This window comes from Apteryx mantelli, chromosome 1 (genome assembly GCF_036417845.1).
Source record: "Apteryx mantelli isolate bAptMan1 chromosome 1, bAptMan1.hap1, whole genome shotgun sequence".
NCBI lineage: Eukaryota > Metazoa > Chordata > Aves > Apterygiformes > Apterygidae > Apteryx > Apteryx mantelli.
This window is the reverse complement of record NC_089978.1, coordinates 155462142-155478804: the sequence shown is the minus strand read 5'-3', so window position 1 is coordinate 155478804 and position 16663 is coordinate 155462142. Positions and strand designations below refer to the sequence as shown.

The 16663-nt window shown below is 39.7% G+C and overlaps 1 protein-coding gene across 1 annotated transcript in view; it reads right to left on the bottom strand.

Moving 5' to 3' along the window:
- BICD1 (BICD cargo adaptor 1) overlaps positions 1-16663 on the bottom strand; it is a 190203-nt gene that overhangs the window by 76488 nt on the left and 97052 nt on the right. The window contains exon 2 of the mRNA XM_013947444.2: positions 13586-13798. Within this exon, the coding sequence (XP_013802898.2) occupies positions 13586-13798 (213 nt within the window). The remainder of the gene's footprint in view (positions 1-13585; positions 13799-16663) is intronic.

Sequence of the window (16663 nt, the reverse complement as noted above, 5' to 3'; positions counted from 1 at the left end):
GATTCAATTTCATTTATATCATATAGAGTGATTTATTTCAAAACAGAGTTAGAGCTCTAGTGTACAACTCCATTTCATAACAAATTTGGTGGAAAGAAATTATGTAGTCAGCAGGAAGAGTCATTCATAATTTTTAGAGGGCAAGAGAAGTGGTAATGGAAAATTCATAGTTGTTTTTTTAAAAGGGATTGCAGGAGATAAAAACATAAAACAATGTGAAAAGCTAATACACAAAAGCTGTCAGGAGACTGACCGTTCAAATTACCGTGTACATATATATATCAGGGGCAAATTAAGCTGTATAAAAAACTGCTGTACCTTCTAGCCTCCAAAATAAAATTATTCTGATGATATCTCAGAGATCTGCAATAAAATGCATTCCAAAAACACACTAACCAAGTAAATCTACATCTATATCTTTATTTCTTACCTGATTAACCATTTACTGCACAGTAAAATGCTTATTCCAATCGCTGTGAAACAAGACGAGCACCAGTTCCTCAAGGTGCCTATGCACCTGCCTGTTCATATGCTTTCTTAGACATTTTTCATGTTTCTGTTTAAAACCTGCTTAGATATATGTCTTCATGAGTTGGAACTCCTATCGCCTTGAGAAGGTCTGTAGATGTGGTTCTTCTTTCTGACCATAGATATTCGTAGAATCGGGGACAAAGACGCAAAGCCTTCCTTTTTCTCTTGGGTATTTAGAGAGAACCAAATCAGAATGAGTTTGTGGAACCTTGATGTTGACTTGATATAAGCCAGAAGACTGAAGTTCTTTCTTTAATGTATTCCTAGTTACTTGTTGTCTACAACAGCTGTCTACAGCTATTCTTTAAATATTTCCCTTTTACCTCCCGGCTTTTCTTATCTCCCTTCAAATCTATGCATGTCTGATTTGAGACTTGCAGATATTCACCACATGTGAAACACCACTTGAGAAAATCCGTTTGGGAAAGCAGCATTTTGTTCTCTCCACACCAACCAGAATTTTGCCCTTGCCTTTTTAATCAAAAACAGCTACTAAGCACAAAACCAGAATCTGGTATCTTCTCACTGCTGTTTTGTCACTTCCCTTGCGAAATGAGATAGGAAGGAATACGAGCAACAAATGTTAACTACTCTGTATCATTATGCCACAACTCACAGTATTGCACTAGCAAACAATATTTTTAATGGGACTCCAGTGGCCTTTGAGTCCCATTTTCACAGCTAGGCATGCAAGACTGCTGGGACGTGGCCCATTTTTAACTGACCTCAGTCTAAACTGATACTGTAACGCCACCGTGATTCTTTGCATGCAACTCACAGCCAGTATCAGCACAGACATCCTGACTGTTTCGCTGAAGTGAAAAAATACAATATTTTAAATGGGACTCCAATGACCTTTTTTAATGCCTTCAAGACATATTTGGCTGAAAGAGCTGACGTACTACACTTCAAAAGGAGCAGAAAGGCTAGAAAGACTGAATGAATGAATGCTGAAGATAAAAATTGCATTCATATCTATTTCTACCTACTTGATGTATTTTGAAACAATAACATTACAGAAGCGGACAAGCTCCGATTATGTATGAGCATCTGCACGTACACATCTAAAGCATTTGCCAACAAAAGGGCATTTCTCTCAATCCTGAAGCTTAAAAGTGGATTTGACCATCACAATGAAAGGGTGATAACACTGTCTGACCTCTGCTTGACTCGCTGCCCTCCTCATGGCTGCTGACTGGCAATGGCTGTTGAGAATGACTAAAAATAACCAGCTTGTCTCATATACTGTAATAAGGGCAAAGGGAGAAAAAGAAGAAGTGGCATACTTGAGTTTCTTGCTGTTCACCCTCCTGTCATCTTCCTCTTATATTTTTCCCCTTGAGAACAGAGTTTGTTGCAGAAAGTACAATTAGAACGGATTATGAAAGCCAAGAACTTATTAGCAATTTCATAGCAGTGCCAAACTGGTAACGAGCTTGGGGTTTTCAGGCAGAAGAGGGAATTGAGCAGGAGAACCTACTCTATGGAGGACCATACATAAGGGGGGAATCACATTGCCACCTGGAGCAGGCTTCAGTTTTGTAAGCTGCACACTGAATGAATCCAAAAGAGAAGACACCATAATATAGAGCACAAAAATATAAGCCCCAAAGATGTTTCCTTTTTTCATATTGGGGGGGTTTCATGAGCTTTGGTTCCACATGGTTTCTTTGTTTTTATTGGTTTGGTGGGAGTTTTTTTGCCAAGGAAACTATTACTAGTGGTTGACTATCCAAAAGATAGGTATTAGATGTGTCATGTTCAGCCTCAATCTGATTGCATCTAACAAATCATCCCTTTGTACCCTGGTATCTAAGACATTTCCCTAGGACTCAGCTGGTAAATCCCAGGAGAGACCCTTGCAAATAAATCAGTATCAATTAAAGGACAAGAAAAAAATACATTAAAAAAAAATACATATTTTTTTTAAACACAAGTTAGAGCAGATGCAGAGCATCTAATCTGAAGCTCAAGTACCTTGATTGATAACTGTTGTTCATTTGTGATCAGCATGCATGAGTTTCTCTCAGGCTCCAAGTACTAATCACAGCATTAAAAGAGTTGTCAGGTTTTTTGGTTTTGCTAGGTGGATCTCATCACCAAATCAATAGCTCCTCAGTGCAGTCAGTTCTGCACTGCTTAATCATGAACAATGTCAAAAGTTAAGGAGGCAGTAGGTGAGGAAAGCAGGCAGTGATACATCCATATGCAGTGAGCGCGAGACAGTCAGCAACAGAAGGCAAAGTTAGGCAGAGCTACAGTGCACATGCAGACTCCCAGGAGAAGGGAAAAATGACTGCACGGTTTGTGTACTGACTATTGGGAATACACCAAGTTTAGTGTTCTGTAACCCAAAAGAGTCCTTAAGGGATAAAACATCTGATAATCGCCAGGCACATTCTAATATTGAATGACTGTTAAGAACAGCATCAGTCTCTCAGAGAAGTTTTAACCTTTTTTTTCTTAATTGGAAACTCTCAGGATATTTTGAATGTCAATCAAAGGGAATTTATTGGAACAAGGAAAACAAACTTATTTTCTTTCTTTGTTTAATATTCTTTATCAGTGGCACATGTCATGAAGACTTATACTCCATTCGCTTATGCACTCGGGGGTGAGGACTTTTAGCAAATATTTCTCCTTCTCCTGTTATTCCTCTATTTTTTCCTCAAACAGTGCTTAAATTGTTGGACTTGAGCTTCAGAATTTCTGGCAACCAGGGTAACTCTTCCTTTCCTGATTAATCCCAAGCAAATGAATGAAGTCACGAGGCGCAAGTCAGCATAGCTCCTGAGCTACAGCTCATGAAGAGTCCAGATCATACTGCAAGGATTCTTTAAAAACTGGCAACACAGCTAACCCAAGCGCTGCCAACAACTGCCTTATCCCACACCACTTGAATGGACAAAAGCCCAAGTTATTCTTAACCAGCAAATTAATAGTGAAAAGAATGAATTAGCACAAGTAGTTCTTATGAGGACTTCCTCATCTAGAAACAAAAACATGTCAGCAAACTTACACATTAAGAAAAAAAACAGAGAAGGCACAAAACTAACATTTTCACAGTTCAGAGAGTTTCTAGTCCAATATCCTGCTTCTGACAGTGGCCACTCACACACACGTAAGCCATGAGAAACAGGGCCGTTACGTCACGATCCTTTCCCTGGCGCCCACTCCCAACTCCTGTGTCAGTGAGCCGAGGAATTTTCCGAGCTGGATACTAGGTCTGGATCTTCAGGTATAATAAGCACTGATGGGCCCATCCTCCATGAAATTTGTCCAACTCCTTTTCAACCCACTAATATTTGGCCTCCACAGCTGTCCTCTCAGTATGTACTTACAGACTACCTTGTACAGCGATGCACATAGAAGGCTTGGAAATGCTACCACAACACAAATAACAGGTAATTATTTCACCAGAACTTATATAAGAATGTTCCCTGTCACACCCTGATTTGACTAATCAGTGCCTAGAGATTAAGGAGCGAAGCTGAAAGCACATGCTCTTTCATTTTGTATTTGAGGCCCTGTAAATGACCCTTTTGGAAAAAAGAAGCTGGGAATTTGAGTGTTTATAATAAGGCACTCTGTATTTATGCAACGGTCTCTTGGTTATGCTCCATTATCCTGCCTGGCCTTTTTTTGACCTCTCTACTGTCCATTGTCCGACTTTTATTCACAGCAGAGCTAAATGTCTAACATTGCCATGCATGTGTCAGATCCTAAGTTTGCATCCCAAGTCATTGTTCCAGGCTCATTAACAGGAAACAAGACTGGCCAAATCTCATTTGGGGGAGCTTGCAGGTACATCTGAGTACTACAACAGCCAAACAATGAGCTGAAGATTACCCTTAGAAAAATAAGGATGTCACAACAAAATATATTTATCCTGCACTGTTGTTGTTCTTATTCTATTACACTTGTTGCTTATGAGGAGTATGTGCTTAGAAACAAAATAATTTTATGAGCAACTGTACGATTATAAACTAGGTTTCAGCAAATATAAGGGTGCATCTTAAAAGGCCACATTAGGTTTCACATGCAGGAGTGAGTGATTTGTCAGCCAATGTGTGAAACAAGAACCACAAGAAAGTGTATAGTGATAACTAAGTGGATGAAGTTAAATGGCAGATTCATAATTAACTCTATATCTATTAATAAGAGTACTCAGCAGCAGTCTAAGCAAGCTAACCAGACATGGACAAGTTTTGCTGCCTATACTCAGAGCTCCTGCAATGGATAGACAATCTCAGCTACTAGTACAACAGTCCCTTTCACAGCATGAGGAGAGATTCAGTAGGGCTCATGTCAAAACCATATCTATTTCTCTGTCTCCAAGAAAAAGAAAGCCGTTTTGTCTCTTTTCACAAATAAAGCTGTGTGAACAGGGAAAGTGAATGCACAGGACCGAGCATGCCTTTAACAAGCATCAATATTTAATTCTACAAAATAAGGCCTGCACAAAACCTTCATACAAATTTGGTCAAAGTCAGTAAAAAAGCTTTGCCAGCAAACACTATTGAGGAAGACCTCCAGTTTTGTACCTTCCAGACTGCCTTGTGCAGCAAAACCTGGTTTTGCACTTCAGCGTGGTCCACTACTATCTCTTTCCCTTGGAGCCTGTGGCTACAGCTGTCTTGCAGACCTAACTGGACACTACATTTATTGTCTGCAAGGGAAACTCTACCGCAGACCTCTTTCTTTTAGAGGGATTACATCTTGGTTCTTGTCAGTCTGAATTGAGCAGATGTAGTGACTTACTCAGAGACTGAGAGACTGGTACAAACAAAGGATGAATGGCAATGTGTGTGTAAGCATTAAAAAGGAGAAGCAGAACAAGGGTTAAAGAAATAGCCTGCATTGATAGTGAAGGACACCATTCGCAGTCAGTCAGACCCAGGAACACGTCATTTCTGTCAAGCCCAGAAGACCCGCACTCTAGCAAGACACAGCACAGACAGCTCCAACCCAGCAGGAGAAGACACCGCTCTGACAACAGTGGGATGGCAACAAGGTCACAGCACGTCATATATGCCATTCCCTTTTCTGTTAGTCCAGCAGGAAAATACACTGCAAAGGACCACGCTTATAGCAGCTGTTGACTTCCAAAAGACATAAAGGTCTGTCCAAAAACTAGCTGGCTGTCACCAGTCAAGAACCAAGAGACATGGGGAGGACACAATAGCTGCCCTTCTTATCCTCTGATCCGCTACCTTACAAACCCACTACCTGAGGCTGCTGTCACCTTCCCTAAAGCAGGGACAACCCTGGACAGGTCCCTCCTTGCTGGAAGGCCTCAGACTTCAGGTAAGTGGGGAGGCTCCTGTGTCCACTCCCATTAGGTTTCACGGCTAACATCAGGGCTCATGCAGCAAGGCATAATGCTGGCAAACATATTGAACAGGATTTTATTCTAGGCCTTCTGATGGTGTTAGCTCACAGACATACACGGCTGATTTTCCAGAGGACAGGAATTCAGAGCAAGGACAGGCTCAATCCCCACCCTGTTCAGCCTAACATCCTGACAGGCCATGGAGCTCAGACAAGTGCAGACAAGCAAGTGCCTTTAACAGGAAAAGTTTTAACACCTGACTGCTTACAGAAGATGTTATCATGTTTTTAAAGAGGTCTAGACAAGACACAAGCGTACACTGGAATTTGATTTTAAGCAGGTCCACAACATCTAATAACATTTCCTGTGTTACATAACACTATTATATAATACTTAGGAATTTATATTAAGGTTGATCTGAAAACGTTTCCTGAAAGCAGAAGGAAACAACACATTTTTAGCAAACTTTTCAACCTTGGTTAAAACAAAAAAATATTAGCACTGTGAGTTAGCAAAGGAAGGAGGAAAATTTATGAGGGTGGCTAGGCACCAGCAAGCTGGGAAATCTCCCTTCGGCAGGCTTTTCTAAGAACAGGAGAGAGAAAAGGAAAGCACCTCCCAGTGGGCAAAGTAATACATTTATATTCTAAGCCTATTTAGAGCAGGTTCTAGTCAGTTGAAGGAAACTTCCAAAACAAAGGAATGTAAATATAGTCAGTTAGAGTGACTATGCTAATACTGCCCTAAGTTGTGATGAAAAAGATCTCTTGACACAAAACAAACAACCCCCCCCCCCCACACACACACACATTTCTGCTGTCTCTCTATCACTCCTCAGCTGCATCTCATTTCTCAGGCAGCTCTGACCTCTAGAGTAATCTCTGTGGGCTGCTCTGGCATCACACTTACACAGCTTCTTTTCAAAAAGCAGTGTTTGCAGGAAGGCACATTAAGATGGAGAAACCATTAGTGAGAGCCTCACTGAATACTTCACCGCATTTCCTTTCTTCCTCTCCCTATAGAAATGAAGCCATTCCTGCAAACACGTGCATCATGTCAGGAAGACGACAAATACATTTATAACGCAGCCTTGATTTCATCAGTTCAAAGGCCAAAATAAGCTACTCTTCTTCAGTAGATTGAGCAGGATGGCTCATCGAGGTGACTGCCAGGAAGCACAGGACATCAGGGAGCAAGGAGAGATCACAGAAGGACCATTCGCCTTGCATGCGTCATAGTCAATGCTGCAGTAACTTAAACCACTGCACTGCCTAGGATAGTTGTCAAATCACATTCACAGGTTCCCTACGCAGCATGTGAAGAAAGTGAGGCAGCTAAGAGCGGAAGCGAGCTAACGCCATTGAAGAGAGAGCGTTGCTCTCCACCTGTGAGAGTTACCTCACTACGGCCAGGCTGCTAAAATTTGCTTCCCACACTACACAGCAGCGATTCCTCTCCTGGACTCAGCCATCTTATCCAGTTCTTTCTTCAACACAGAGTTGGAGAAAGTTACTTCACTTAGCAACGTGGAGTTACCTCACTCCAAGAGCTCAGTAGTTAAGCCACTAATTGCGGACATAGGAGATCTAGACCTGAGGCCTTGCTCTGCCTGAGGGATGAGACAGGGAGCCTCCACTGAGGGCTGTCACCTCACAGAAGAGAGGCTGGGGTTCTGGTCTCTGCTCCAATTAATATTTAAGTACTTCTTATCAAACGTTAATTGAAACAGGGACTAGAACTAGTTCCCTATTCCCAGCAGGGTGCCTTAGCCTTTAGGCTACAGAGCCATTCTTATGAGCTTGCTCACTCTCGCTCTCCCTGACCCACAAAACACTTAACTATCCCCCAGCAAAGTGGAACTGCTTTAGCTGAAGGAATGAAGGATCCTCACCCCCAAACAGCCTGCTGCTCGAGTCTTAGGGCACCTTCCTCAGGGGAAGAAGTGGATTGGCATTCCCTCAGGCAGACAAGAAACCAGAGGGCAGAAGGAAGGAAATCACTAGCACTCACTCCTCCTCCAGCAGGTTTGCTCAGAAAACACACACAGATGAGTTCAGCTGGGGAAATACCCTCAGTGAGATCAGCTGGGGAAACAGCTCCTTGGGGCATCCCAGTGGCACCAACAGCAGTGCTCCATGTCCACTAACAAGGAACCAACAGATCTCAGTCCAAGCAAGAGGTGCTCCTGAGCATGCCTAGGAACAGACCACTAAATGTGTAGAAAACCTCATAGGTGAAAACTTAGACACCTATTGACTGTTGCAACTTTCAGGAATAGACAGCAATTGAACAAATCTTTTAAGCATCACAGTTTTGGACATACCTACATCCTACATTAGTTAGGAAGCACTAAATATTTAAATTCTTTCATGGGTCTAACCCCAACGCAACCAAACAAGAACCTGAAACTGAGGCAGGTATTTACTTAGAGATGTGCTCACATTTAAAGCTTTTAAGTTTTATTTTGCATTGTCAAAAATGAGAGAAAAGGTTAACTCTTGTGACTTTTCAAGCTGAAAAGGTACCATTTCTAAATAGAAAATAGCCCAGTAGGAATTTTTAAAAGGTATGTTCGAAATATAAAAATGCCAACTCTGATTTTTTTTTCTTTAGATAAAAGTCAACTTGAATGCAATGCCTGTAACTTTTTTTCCCCACTTCTGATGTGTTTTGTATGGTCGCTTAGCATAAAGCTGTTTCTGAAATGGCCATAACTAGCAGTGGTAGCTCTTCACCAAGCTAAAGTGCTCAGGCTTTGCAATCACACGCATTCTCCATAGAAAAAAGTCCAAACCATCACTGCCACACCCTCCATGATCAGCATGAAGTACAAGATCTTTGTACTACTGAAGTGAGTAAAAGTTTAGCTATTGATTTCAAGGGCAGGGGGTGTCATGATTTCATCCTCGAATTTCTTTCATCTGGTTTCTGTATGTATTCCCTCACTTATTTGTTCTTTTTCCCTATCCACTTTTCCCTTGCTTGCATCCCTTCTTTTGCCTTTCTCTCTTCTGCCCTCCAGAAGCCCAGGTGTGCAGTGTTGCACTCATTAACATTATCATCACATAAATCTCACTATTCATCTGTTATCTCCTGGACTGCAGGTACCCAGATGCCGATTTCTTTCTGCAAGTCCAGCAGCTGCTGCAGGGACATTTAGTCACACAGACTACCCTTTGCTTCCCAACACTGATAGGTTATTCCTCCTCCTTTTCACTAGTCCCGTTTCATATATGCAAGAGGGTTGGGAATAAAGAGCTGACCAACACCTGCCAGCCTCTTTGACTGCAGAAGCATTCATTTACCTGCCTTGTACTGATTCCTAATCCCAGTCTCATAACACCTACAAAACTCAAACCATACTGACATCTTTCATCTCCATTTTCTACAACTACACTTGCTCCCTTCCTTCAGGCTTTTTCCCCTTTAGCTGCCACATGTTTTGAGTCAGATGCACAGGTCCAAGGCATTCAGCCTCCTTCTGAAGATGATCCCATCACAAGAACTTTCTGATCCAACTTCTGACCTGGATTATTTGTGCTTCCATAATCACCACTCTCAATAGGTTATCCACTTCTCAGGACAGTGATTTCATCTTCTTTATCCTTCTATAAATTGTGGTTATGGTTACCATACGGAAAGATCTTTCAACGGCACAAATGGAAGAACCAGTCACTCAGTTCCCCACTATAAATAAATATGGTGTTTTTAAATAGGAGAAAAAACACAATCACTGGAGAATTAGAAAACAAAAAAAGATTATATATTTTTAAATACGCATTACAGAGTTTCTTTCTTTAACATTTATAATAAAGGTAGGCAGTTCATAAGCAGTTACAAAAGGTTAAATGAGCTGATAACCATACTGATCTCTTCAGATACAGAAGCCAGCTACCATAAACTATGTGATTCGTAAAATATATGAATCTGACCTCTGACTACTAAAAATGATCTCTCTGGCCTCATTTATGAAATCAGTATAATTTCTGATTCATATTACAGCAGTTTTAAAAATCTCCTAATAATGTTCCATGTCCCATGGCAGGTGTCTTGGTGGGAGGGCAGAATGAAAGAGTCCACCCATTTTCCAAAAGGTGTATTTTACTTAATTAGATGATAATTAATAATATTCCTATTCAAAGCTCTAACGGCTCTTATCAGATCATAAATAATAGTGCTGGTGTTTCAACCATTTTAACACGAACCTAGAAAACCATCCACTTCCAGAGATTCCTCATCCATTCTTCACCATCAAGGTTAAGCAAATGCTCAAGTACTCCAAAAATGTGTCTTTTCCTGGTGACAAGCATTGAAATCAGTTTGTTTGCTTTCCCAAATTGAGATGCATAATCTCTAGAGACCTGAGCCTGATACATTCTCTTTCATAACAAGAGGGATCCAGGTCAAGCCACTCTGCAGACATCAGCTGTGACAATATGGCACATGCTTACAAAAAGGCATGAATTTTTAAACTCCAGGGCTACTGAATTCCCAGGATTCATAAAAGCTATCAGTATGCATTCAAGTGTATTCTGATGGTTCACAAAATGCTCACATGCATTCATATGACTATGGATTTCTGTGCAAATTCAGAAAGAGGAACCTATTCAGAAGGGAACTCCCAGGACAGATTACAGAATGGAGGAGCACTGACTGTGTTATTTAGGGATGCGGTACCTAAAACAGGGGCAATATTTTGAAAATCTCACAATCTGCCTTCAGTATCATAGGGCACTAGTTGAGTGCATGACTAAAATACCATCAGTTTCTGTTATCTATGCAAAAATGCTATTTCCAGAACCACAGAGTAGTGTTTAATTTTTTTAAAATCAAGTGTGAAGGTGAAAGTGATTAGTTTTGGGTTTAGTTAGATGTTTTAGTATGGTTGTTCAAAAAACAACTATAAAGCATCCTCTGTTGGGGGGCAAGGAGAGACAGGGTACAGTCAAGCAACTTAAATCCAGAATCTATCTTTACATCACTCAGTACAGTTGCTCACATAAGGATCATCCTTTCTTCTTCAAACTTTTTCTATAACTAGATTTTCAAATATACTGGTTAAAGAGACAAATGAATTTCTTATTGCAGTGATTCTCCTGTGGCAGCTTCTAATGACTGCCTTCACCCCAAAATGTGCTAGACATTTTGTAAGCAATCAAACAAAAAAACCTCCAAACACCCCCAAAAGACCTTAGTAGTTTTCAAGATTTGGAGTGAGCTAAATCTGCCTTTTCATATTAGCAGGAGAAAGAATGAAGCAAGGTTCATACAAACTTACAGTAGCAGAGCACCTCATTTCTGCAGGGACTCAGATATTACTGTCTTGGGATTTACATGGTTGGACCAATATTGAGCTGGGTAAGTGTCAGTCATCCTATCTCTATTATTATTTTCAAGTGATTAATCATAATAGTGTCTGGTGTCAGCTCAATAATGAACTGAATGCACTAATCCCATTTATGTTTAAATAAATTGATCGTAGTTATATAAAGTTCAACATACTGAAGGACTTTATACTCAGGTTCCAACATCATCTTACAAATAAAGAACACTATCAGCCTGGTTTTTATTCAGGCAAATTCTTTTCTCATACTTTAATTAACTACTAGGACTTGTTTCTGTTTAGCATTAGAACAGGAAATAACTGCAGCTGGCCTCACACTGAGGACTACTATTATCTCCAAAGAAGTGAGGACAATCAATATTCTAGGGAGAACGAGTATTGAAACTGCCTCCTGAATAACTTACAGGTCAATAATCATGACAGAAAACGGAAGGGAGATTTGCATTTGAAGGAATCCCAAGGAGACCCCTGAGGAAAGAACTGAGCACAAAGATGAACATGTATCCTCTAACTTAGTTCTTCTTCTGCGACTGAGCCCAAGGTCACAGGGTTTCTGCTCTCCTGCAAGTTTTAACAAAATGGGTTTCAGTAGTTTATTGACTGCATAGCAGAGAGTAAGAGAAGCTTTTAGGATATTATTTTAGGATAAGTGGATATAAACTTGTATTTATTTCTGTTAACCACCTCAGTGGTATTTATAACCACACGGTTTATATTTGTATTATGTAAATAACATATATTTACTTCTTGTTCAAACCTGACTTGCATTAAGGGCAAGTTCAGTGCAACCACTACACAAGAACGTACCATCCTTTTGTCTATGGCAATCCTTAAACCCAGAATAAAGGACCATGTCCATGGAGCCTGGTAACCAGAGAAATTTCTCAGGTGTTTCTGTAGATTAAGAGGATGCCATTCCACTCAACTACAGAAAAAAATGGTAATGTCTGTTAATTTGTTAAGTTCACGTGAAAGAAGTGCCTTCCAGAATCATCTAGGAAAGCTCTTTGCCAGCAGCCAGATAGTGACGAGAGTCCCTACATCTAAGCATGCCTGGGGGAAGCAGGTATGATGTGAGGTTACTTGTCTGCTTAGGAAAGTGAATCTGTAGAGGTCTGTAATAAAAACATTAGGATTGGTATGAACGAAGTGTGAATGGAAATATGTGTATGTGTAAGTATTAGAAGAAAGGTAAGAAGAAGGATAAAAGAACAGTGTGCATTGATGGCACCTCGATGAACAGGTCATCAAGATCATACATAGTACACTGATGTGCAACTTCTCAGACACCAAGATTGGAAAAATAGCCTACACTGAGGGAAGGAGACTGAAGAACAAAGATTAAATCCGCAGTGTCACATAATGACTCACAGAATTGGGACAAGATGAAGAGACAAAAGATCTCAGTACATGTCAGCTCTTAAAAGGTACCAAAGGCACATCCAAAATGATCACATGGTTGCCAGTCTGAGAGGAACCCAGGATATGCGATGAGGACTTGATATTCAGCATCCCTTATTCTCCATGTCATCACAATTAATGTTGGTCAGATTGGCTGGACAAACGCAAACACATCTTAGTGCTTATATAAGAATGTGAGCCGGAGCCAATCTGCTAGTAAAGCTGAATGAAATAAAATCACCTTCCTTTCTTTTATGGTCTCCCATTGAGTGCTGCTACATAAGTTGTACAGATGAACCATCAATAGAGAAAGAATAAATCAGTAAAAATAGATCAGTTTTCCTCCACTAACTGGTATATGGAAGCAGTAATAAGTAAAGGAACTTCAGTCCAAACTTCCAAATTTCAGGGAACAACAACAAATTATTAAACCTTACTAATATTTTCATTGAAAATAATCAATGACTACTGTCAGTCACATTTAGTTTCATTACTATTGCCCATTTTCTAAACATGAGCATGCCCTTGAATTTTACTCCCGAGTAGGACAAAAATGGTGAAAGCTTTAGCTAACACTAGCCAATCCAAAATACTTGAGAAATGATGTAAAAGGTGAGAAGAAGAGAAGGAGCTGCATGAATGAGAAGAATGCAAAAAAGATATTTCTGTAAAATGCACCTACCTGTAGGAACTGTACAATAAAATGCAAAACCCTACAGTACTTTGAAAATTATAACTTCCTGAAGTGGGCTTTAAGGTATTTGAAGATTGTTTTGGTTTTGGGTGGAGTGGTTCTTTTTTTTTAGTTGCTTTTTTTCCTTTCTAAATCCCAAACCTCTCATGCCATAAAGTCTCTGACGGTCATCGACTGGCAGGTGTGTGTTTTTATGTCCTGTACTATTTCATAACTCAGTGCCATGCCATCCATCATACTCCATGAAAATTCACCCCATTGCTCCATCCACAAACCCAATTACCTCTTTCAGATCCTGGACAATAGCAGTGAGTCTCTCATTCTCTGCCTGCACGTTGGTGACCACTGCTCTGCTCTGTTTCAGCTCATTCTGCATCTCCAAAATCTTCCCTAGGTAATAAGCTTCCTTTGATGCAGACTCCTGAAGGAGAGTCTCTTCACGTGTTTCACCATCTTCAGCCACTTTGCGGTGAATTGAGAAGGATTGTCCAAATGCCTGCAACAGTAAAACAATGCACAGTATAAAACCACTGAAGTCCTAAAAAAACATCAACAGTAACGAGCACCTGCATAGCTAGAGGGAATGGACTAGATCTGTGAGTCCCAAACTCTGACCTAATAAATACTGTCTTAGCAGCTTCCTAGCAGCAGAGGGTCACCGTCTTATTTAGCTGAAATGAAGCATCTTGAAGTTGTTCTCATTTGCAGTACCGAAATATGGCCCATATCCAGGCAGCCTGCACTGAGATCAAGATGGTGCATTGCTAACTAGCCATTAATTACCGCCTGTGGTTAACTCTCTTGAATGAGGTGAACTGATATTCATCAATTCCTTCATTCTCTAGTTCCGCAAACTGTGCTCCTTTTTGCCTTTTTTTTTCCCCTAAGCATAAATAGCTGGCAAATCTCTCTAAATTGCTTTCCATTCTCAATGTTCTTTTATGCTGGGAGCTGACCTCATGGTAATGAGAGACAGTGCAAAAAAGCTTCCCATAACTTGAAAGAAAGATAAATGAGCCAAGTACCAAGCAGTGGCCACCTACATGACCGGTAGGCTAAACACCGAGTTTGACAGTTCCTTTCTTTCATTCCTTTCATTTGTACTTAATGTTCTCTGCTTCTGCTTTTGTTCCTTTTTCCATAGGGAAATAACCAAAATATTTAAGTGTTCAGGAAGTTCATGAATAAATAGGTAATTTTCAGTGATTCTCTTACTCCTCTTGTTACCGGCTTAGAGGGATCAGCTTAATAAGGTAGTTTTTCTCAGGGACAGTATCTGAAGGGATGTTATTCTGGACAGCTCAGAAGCAACTTGGAAGAAAACAAAGTACAAGCCATGACAGTAGAAATGATGGAGATATCACTTAGCTATCAAAGACAGAAGAAAAAACTACAGATACATAAAAGCGAGATCTTTCTGTTTTGTCTGTGTTAGCTTTAAAAACAGATACCTGGTTGCAAATCATATGGCCTAACTCAGGAGAAAGCCTAAACAAGTAAGCAAATATTAAGAAGACCTAACATAGGAAAAAACTCTCTCATATCTTAACTCAGAGAATAGATGTGCCTTGAAAGACCGTGATTTTATTTTTCCAATTTAGGAGAGAGGTATAAGTCATGGTAGTATCTATTCATTCAGCGGGGAATTAATTTCTGCCCAGACCTACCAAACCACACAGCACAGAATACATTTGTTCCCACTGGCACCACTGATCTCCTTTGCCTTCCCATCAATAAGAACCATTTACCAAATGAAATTCTTTGTTTTACTGTCAGTATTTATAGCCTTTCAGAACATGTTCAAAGTTTTACTGGCACCAGAACTGAAACAGTCCCTTAAAAACTTCAAAGCAAAACCCTGCTCAGAACTTTGCAGCTTTTAAGTCCACTCTACTTGGAGAATTCTGTGAACTCAGCATTAAAGGATTCTAAAAATATTCAATAATGTATTAACCCAGCTGTCTTCCTGAAAGACTGCAAATTACTGAAATAGCAAGCATCAGCAACTTGCTGGATAGGATTTTCCAAATAACAAGAAACTCAATTTAATGAAACTGTTATCCACTGATTCAGTCACTATACCTGTGACTCAGAAGACTGTTTCAGGAACACTGCTAATAAATTATATCTCACAATATATATTTATATTAAATGGCTCACTGTGCCTAATTTGAGACCTAAGCAAAAAGCACTAGTCTATTACAAGACACTATAAGATAAACGTAAAAGGCCGCTGGTACCAGGGGAAAATCAAAACACATAACAGAATAGCAGGTGGGACTGAAATGGCTAGAGAATCTCATCACCCATGAAGAAATGGGACCTGGAGCCCTTTCTATCAGAGGACTGGACAGTTAAAACCCCATACATAAATACAAGTACATAGTAATGATGGCCTTCCAGGTACGTACTATGTTTTCCTGAAAAGATTTCTCTTTACTTTGGACCATGGTCCCTTTCGATTTGCAAAAAAAGCAAACAAATAAAAATCCTATGTTCTATTTATTAAACTGCTCTGGGAAGCAACAGAATATAAGACAAGAAAAGATTTATCCAAACAACTCTGTAATTATTATTTATACATCAAATCTAATAATTTCTTTGTTTAGCAAGGGTCTATAATAGCACTGAGGATGTTTTCCAGAATCATTGCAACAGCTAGCACATGAAGCCTGAAAAAAAAGGAAACATCATTAATTAACCAAACATTTTTCTCCATTTCTCTCCTCCCCATAATCTCAGGAACAAATATATATTTCTAAAAGGAGAGTAGGACAACTGACTGTCAAAAGTATCTGAACTTCTTAGTAGGTTAGTGAAGTCACAGAATTCTAGTTGCACCATACCAGAACTATCCATATGATCTTTTACCTAAGGTAAATCATTTAATTATGCCATCTGTTTTGCAAAATATTTTAAAAAGCAATTATGAACTGTGTTGATTCTGTTTTGGAATTCTGTGCTGATCTTCAAAGCTGTAATATACTTTTCGTGCTATATACTTGCTCTTACACAATATAACCTCACCCCATTGTCTAAATCCTCACCTCTGACAGACATGAGCACTATATAAGAAGGAAAAGGGAAAGTGCAAATATAATGCACATACAATGCATAAAAGCATAACCAAATTGCCAAGCTTTTAAATATAATTTTTACATTACAAAGTTTGACAGAAAATTACTGTGTACTTTCTTAACATTTCCTTGTACTGCAGAAAATATATGAAAATCATTTAGGAATTTTTTCCTATGAAACCAAATTTGAATACTACCACACATTATACCATTTTAATTGTTTCTTAAACTCCTATCAATATGTTAAAGTTTTGAGGAAGGAAAGAAAGGAAGCATAATTCTCT